Source organism: Cyclospora cayetanensis, unplaced genomic scaffold (assembly GCF_002999335.1).
Source record: "Cyclospora cayetanensis isolate NF1_C8 unplaced genomic scaffold, CcayRef3 CcayRef3_contig_41, whole genome shotgun sequence".
Taxonomy (NCBI): domain Eukaryota; phylum Apicomplexa; class Conoidasida; order Eucoccidiorida; family Eimeriidae; genus Cyclospora; species Cyclospora cayetanensis.
In genome coordinates, this window is record NW_020312381.1 from 106,197 (window position 1) to 113,525 (window position 7,329).

At 49.1% G+C, this 7,329-nt stretch overlaps 1 protein-coding gene across 1 annotated transcript; it reads right to left on the bottom strand.

Annotated features, from left to right (window-relative positions):
• Nucleotides 1-4,966: 4,966 nt before the first annotated feature.
• On the bottom strand, nucleotides 4,967-6,487 carry LOC34623578 (protein FMP42). Its single transcript, XM_026334404.1, has one exon. It carries the CDS (start codon nucleotides 6,476-6,478, stop codon nucleotides 4,967-4,969), a length of 1,512 nt encoding a protein of 503 aa, XP_026190189.1. The 5' UTR covers nucleotides 6,479-6,487.
• Nucleotides 6,488-7,329: the final 842 nt, after the last annotated feature.

Consider the following 7,329-nt stretch of genomic DNA (forward strand, 5'->3'; position numbering starts at 1 on the left):
GGTGCAGCCGTGTTACCGCAGAACCTCTAGAGGGAGCCTCTGACCTCTGCGGAGTCAGTGACGAGCCGGAGGAAGCCCCTTGAGAGGCAGTCAGCAAAGCCCTGCATGCCGGGAGTTGCAATGGAGGAACGGCGCGCGTGTGCGGCCAGCGAGGCGGAAGAGCACGGACTCAGCTACACAGGGAGTGGTTTTTCGGGTGTATCTTGTCGTGGTGGATTTCTAGAGTCTCTGTGTTCCCGCATGTCCGAGCTGCTGCACGCTAGAACCGTAGGGTGGGCACTGATGGGGGCCGCCGAGGAGCGCGACAGCGAGCATCTGTCGCAAGACTCGGGAGGGGATTCAAATAACAAAGGGCAAGAGCGAAGACAGCCAGAGGTACTCAGCTGTGGAACAGGAATGCGCCTTGGTGCTGCCCGCCACTGCATGCTACCACCACGAGCAGCTGGGGGGCTCTGCAACTGCTCGTGGCTTCACGCGTGTACAGCTTTCCCTTCGTTTTTTGAGCGAATGAGCGTGAATGCACTCAAAGACACAGTCGTATCCCCTTTCAGTGCAAAACCTACGCACCCCCGGGGGCCGCAACACGGCAAGCACCGCAGCCGGCGGACTCAGGATTTTGCATGGGTGCACGAAAATGATCATTTGCGCCGATAAAGCATTGTTTTAGGCAAAAGTTCTTCAGTTTCTGTTTGTTCTTTTGCTGTGTTGCCAAGATGGGGGCGAAGACTCGGTGCCTCGGGGGTCAGGTGTCTTTCGACAGACGTGCCGTTCAGGAGCTGCTGACTGATAACTAAAACGGGGAGAAATTGACGACCCTTTCAGGACCGTAACGAAAGCAACACTTTTTTCATGCCACGCAGTAGTGCGAGCGGCTTAATGCCTGAGGCGGAAGGATATGTGGTAGTTTCTACTGCTTCAGGCAGCATCAGCGTCTACGCGCCTACGAGGGGCGAGTTCCCCTCCCAGACAAGACAAGGACTGGGGTCGGTCCCGGAGCTTCGCACCACTAAAAGCACGAGAGCTAAGTACTGAACTGTTCAAATGGGGTTGGGACAAAGTGTTTGGTCACCATGAAAAAGTCATGTTGAACTTCAAGCTAAATCTGCGAAATAGGCAAAACCGTGGCAAAACAGTGCCATAATTGAAGGTAACTATCGCAAAACGAGAGCAACGCACTGCTTTCTTGGTTTCTCTGGGAACCTGAACCAATCCTCAAAATCCTGCAGCGGGTTATGCCCCATTTGAAAAGTTCCCCCAACACTTCCTAGGTTTAATCAACATTCAGAAGGCACTTGACTTACTGCATTTCCTCTTTCCATATCTTATTTACTCAGAACCGTGGTAGCACGATACAAAAAGGCGCAGTGTTGTGTGCCTTTGCCCTAAATGCTACGTGCATCAGTTCAGAGTGCTGGGAGGGTGGAGCTACGCCCGCAAGCGCTGCCCTTCTCCTCTGACATCAGGAACTCTAAGGGGCGCAGATGAGGAGTGCATAAGTTAAGTGCTCTCCTACGGAGATCTTAGATGGAGCCTTACATGATCCATTCTGTTGGACTAGAGTGTTTACCTGGAAGCACATTGCGGGCTACGAAGGACTCCAGAAGTAGCTAGAGGCTGTTGGGGGACCGAAATATCAAGGTGTGTGGGGTGCGGACCAAGGGAAGGCTGGCATTGCGTATGTTCTATATCATACCACCATCGATCCCAAGAAGCAGTGCTGCTTGCAGATGTGTAGGTATAAGGATCTCCAGTAGTGGACCGATCTATGCAAGGCCCCCGCTCTCCTGCCGAACGGATTAGGACTTCTAATCAACAAACCGAAGCACATCAGCGCCTCTCGTTTACACTTTTGTACGTGGATTTAGGAGCCACGGGGGCTCCAAACGCGCAAGAGGGACAAATGCACCCACTAAATCCCCGGTCACAGTCTTGATAACGTCTGGGCATCCATTCGGTATTCTCACGTATAACAGCTCATAGTAAAAGCATCTACAGCAGCGGATCCTTACGTCGCAAGTGTACAGCGGATGATGCAAAGCAATGCTTTATCACGCCGTTTTCGAAATATAGACGTGAGAGTAAACACGAGTAGTGAACGGATCGCGTGAATGTGCCTCTGTGATGACCTCTGGCAAAGTATGAGTGAAAAGCAGGGAGCTGTTTGTTTCGATGACATGGCAGTAATCCCAAATTTCGTTCAACTAACTAGCATGTGTCTGAGCTATCGGGTGAGTGGGCAGTTTGCACAGCCTTTGTGCCCCGAAACTTCCCATATCGCGTCTCTGTACCCATACGAAGGATCACTATGCTCAGGCGCATTACGGTCCTTGACTGCTGGTTTCTCTTGCTGGTAGTGCAGGACGAAAAAATTAAGAATGCAGTAGGCATTCACCCCTTCGTCGCTGGTTTTGCCTCGCCATCCCCTTTATTAAAATGAAGAAATGTTTAATAGAGTCCAGGAAACTCCGGAAAGTATGATTTCTATTAGATCTTGTTTGAATGTGTTTAATCTGTTTATTTTCCCTGTATTGGCCTTGAGTGAACTACAGCAGTACGCGTATGTTGTTCGACAGTGAAGGCAAAAGCATAAATCAGTAGGAATTAAGAGATGAACTACACACCTGAAGCCCTCAGTTGAATTAGCTAACTGTTATATACGGTGGGTATGCACATTGGCTATGTATCACCTTTTAAACTAAAACCGCAAAGGTCGTAAGCACAGGGCAAGCTTGGGCTTAGGTAGGAAACATTCGCCGATAGGATAGGCATTGCTTCTCCCAATTGCTATTTGACACGGTCCTCCAATTTTTAAGCTAATATATGGCTCTGCGCTTCTGTCAAGCATTCACGAAATCGTTTTTGCACCTGATAAATATCGTATCTCCCTCCGAAGATAACAGATGCCAGGCTGCATACATAAAGCAGGATTGTGTTCCGTATTGTATATACAGACACGATAATGTGTATGAACTAATAATCTCATGTATTCGCCTGAACTGCAACAGGATTAAGAATGCCTATTTCTCCTGTTCCAGGTACTTACAGAAACCACCTGTTTGCCTTATTTGGAACCAGGGCATCCACTAGGGGGATCTGCGTTTATTTCAAAGGTCTTTCTGACTGATCAGGGGCGCCCTTGCAGTTATTGGCGCACTGTCATCTGCTCATGCACCATTTGTTCTCCACTTCCAACTCAATTGTATCCATGACCTTTGGAAATGTGTTCTACTGGTACACTTATGCGTACTCTGTTTGTACTGTCTTCCAGGCTTCTTCACGCGGAAGCTTGTTGTTCCAATTGTATTGCCCAGCAGGTCAGTGAGTGCTTGTTTGGCCAGTCGAATACCCCGATTGCGATGCTGTTTGGGCTGCGTACTATGCGGTCCATGGTTCCTTTTTCTTAGTATGCTCTAAGGCATGTCAAAGAAATAAAAGGTCAGCAATGTCGTTTTTCTGCTGGTATGCATTGGAGCTCCTTAGACCAATCAATCTTCACTAAGGTGGGAAATGCTACCACTCTTACGCTGAAGATGGGTGGGTATAAGAGGAACCCCTCATATAATCGCATGTACAGCACCGATATGCGCACACCGAGCGTGCTGTACTGATTTGTGGCGCCAAATAGCCACTCCAGCGTTTCGCGTCCACTTGGAAATTGCTCACTCCTCCGCATCACTTGGTTGGGTCGCAGCTGAAGAAATCAAGCGTTGCAGTGCTTCGTTTGTGATGCACACTTCAATCGGTTGGGCTAAGTTTTTGTAATTCTTTTACGAGAACCGCACGTGCAATCCATTGGTCACATGACACAGGCTCCTAGACCTCTCAGCAAGTCTGTGACGCGGATGGCCATGTGAGGTGATGGGGCTACTGCTCTCCATGCATAGCGATACGAAACAGGGGAGTAACCCACGGTGATAACTATCTTGGAGCTAACAAGTGTGGCTGTATCGCAGGCGCTTCTGAGTCGCCGCTACGCAGGTCGTGTGCAGCGACTAGAGGGACACAGTGCTCGGTCGATGTGGAAAAGGCATAGGTGGAGGGCTGAGATAGTGGGCGGAGTGCCACTGTCATTGCAGCCTAACACCGCCAGCCGTAATGGGCAAACCACCAATCAATGGGGAAAAATATTTCTCAACGAGATGATTAAGAGCTCTGGTATCCGGTAGCCAGCCACCATTTTGAATGCTGAGAGCCCAGATACCGCGGCGTTAAACTCTATTGTGCTTTTGATGGCGGGCAAGAGCACAAGTATGGCTTGTTGACCACTTCTTTCTCAATAAAATTCATAGAGAGATACAAGAATACCGGTTAGAGGGTTGCTGTATGAGCGTCTAGTGCTTGAAATACTCTTTATTGCCACACGTGACAGCAATATCAGCTCTGCGGCCTTCTTGTACGATTCAAAGGTCATTAGCACCACAGGATTTATTCCTTTGCAAAGGTCCATGCATAGGCAAAAGCACTCACCTCATTCCAGGCAGTTGAGCTTTATGTAAGGATATGAAGCTCGTTTGAACGCGCGGAGGAAACGCTCTGCCCGTGCCTGGGAAATCGAATGACAAATTACATGAAATTCAAATCCAGTGCCCTGACAACCTAGCGTTGCACAAGTAAGCTGCCACTAATTGATAAAGCTGAGCTTGTAATACACGCATTTCCAGCGCAGGGAATTCTACTGGTGCTATACGGGCTGTCTACAAAATTGCTCCTACAAACCGTCAATGAACAGCAAATGTGCTCTGCTTTAAAAAAGCTTGAAATGCAATCGTTAAAAATGAGTCGAACATAAAAACCTGCGAAGGATGCAAATGCCTTCCTGCAACTGGCAGGCGGCATGCATCTTAGCAGTCGGAAATTGCTCTGCCACTAAAATCATATGCACAAGCGTGCCGCAGTGTGTTTTAATTCGCCAGTGCACTCTCCATCTGATGCGAGTGAAGCCGAAACAGCCCCCAAGCTCCTTTCCTTAGGGTTCAGTTGTCACATTGCAACTCCCGTGAGCAGCATCAGACACCTGCGATGCCAACGGTTTGCGCCGAATCCACCACATGCGCGCCAGGACAAAATACATCAAAATAAGGAGGCCAAGCAATGGCAACTGAACAAGGTACAACCACTTTGGGCCAAGTCCTACTGTGAGATGGAACAGGGGGCTGCAAAAAAGGGATAGAAGCCCGCCGACCAGCTGCACGATGCCAATCAAGCGGCCGAAATATATAGCGGGGAAAGTGCTTTCAATGTATACGAACACTTGAGAGACGAAGAGCGACATGTATACCATGAAGCACAATACGGATATGATACCCGTCGTTGCCGCCTGCTTCAAGCTGAAAGCGTATGCCAATAGGCCTGCCGTATTGACGATTCCCATCACCGGTATTATACCGAGAAACTCTGACAGCTTGCCCAAGATGATGCAGGGAATAAAGGAGAAGGGCAGAGCACTGCCTAAGAAATCTTGCGCTTTCTGAACCAGAATACGGTCATGGCCCTCTTGGTAAAAAGAAGTAATCCATCCCACCGCGATAAAGTAGATGACAATTAAAATATACTTCTCAGAGGACAGAGTCTTTAAAAACCTATAATCCGTCGCTGTTTCAACTAGTTCTTCGGGCTGTTCAATAGACCATCTTGGCTTCGTTGAGGCTTCCGAATCACTCTCGACGGTAGTTTCCCCCGCATGTTGCTCCACTGGCTGTGCCCACTTAGGCCCTGTATTTTGTTCTTCAGGTTTAAAAGCCATGTGATTCTCTTGCATGCCGCCATCATAAACCTTGTACGCCTTTAACGGCATCACAAGGAATACGATGACAAGGAACAGGCACGGACCGAAGCCGACGTACCACCAACAGCCTGAAATGCCACCATCCGTGAGATAAGAATGCAAAATGAGGGGGATGGCGAAAGAGGCGGACGAAGCCGACCCAATCAAAGTTATTACAGTCGCAGCAGCGCCCGGGAAGAGGCGGGTGACCAGCAGAGTGGGGAGGAAAGCGGTGTCAGCGCCTAGACCAATGCAGATGAAGCCGAGGTACACTGTTGCGTGCGACTCCGCCGTCAGACTTGAGATCAACGACCACGCCACAATGTGGAAGCACTGGCCAATCATAGACGTAATTTTGGGTCCCAAGGTATCCATCATTGTGCCAGCCAGTGCACTCATCGTGCAATGCACCGCCAGCGTGAATACAAACAAGCTCTGCACAGAAGCATCCTGTGCATCGCAGATATAGTTGTGTCCTAACTGTCGTTGGTCGTCCACAAAGCCTCCCTTTCCGTTGGCTTCGCATTTAAAACTAAAAACTTGAGCCTTTAACAGCATTGCCGACAGCGGAGCCCAGCCAAAGTACACGCATCCTGTCATGAACGTCTGGAGCGCGTAGACAAATAACAAAGCATATCTGTTCAAGTTGAGGGGCGTGGGCTGTTGAGCGCCTGGAAGATTGGCTGGGGGAAGGGCACGACGAACCATGTCCATAGATTTATGCGCCCACAGAGGCCCCGAAGCATTGTAATTCGCCATTGTAAACATCAACTGAATCAACAGCAGGATAGTCTTGAGAGGAACGGGCCAATATCAAACGCCTCACAATGGACTGCGCGCCGCATTGGCGGAGTCCGTGGATCTTTCCCGCTGTATCAGTCCAGTAGACGCAAACAAAGCAAAAATAATGCGATATTCACACAAAAAGACGCTATGGCGCGCGTTGTACTGTACGCAGACTTGAGAGATGCTGCGAAGGTCTGAGTGGTGCCTGGTCCCTCCCTGCGTCAAGCCCAGTGGCACCGCAACAGTCCTGCACCGAGTCGCTTTAACTGACACTGCAGACTAATTCTGGAGCCGATTCATCTCATTTACCTTGTTAAGCTTGTACTTAAGTCTAGTTCGAGGTCTAGAAGCTCCGTTTAAACCAGGATATGCACTTTGCTCCGTGCTCTCGTGGTGTTGTCAATAAGCTGTTTTGAGCTGTGGTCCTTCACTTGAGTCTAGAGTTACGTTGACCCAGGAAGCTTTCAGGGCAGTGTAAATGAATGCTCCTCTGCTTGGAATTTAGGAGAAAATGCTAAACATAGCTTAATATTGATTCTGTACTTCGTGGCTTCGCCGTCAAGTACAATCACGTGTCTGGGTGTCCTACCGATTCAATATAGGTGTGCTGCTTCAGATGATACCACCTTTCTGGAGTCGGAGATCACAATCAGAAAGCGATAAATATACTTGATACCTAATCTGCATTAGACCGAGACATTCACGCTTCTGTTTAACGAGGATGAGGTACTATAATTCCATGTAGTCCCGACCAACGGGGGTCAGGCAATGTTTATCAT

What these genes read in the sequence shown, in the direction of transcription:
- LOC34623578 (XM_026334404.1), bottom strand. Translation starts at nt 6,478, where the DNA reads ATGGACATGGTTCGTCGTGCCCTTCCCCCAGCCAATCTTCCAGGCGCT.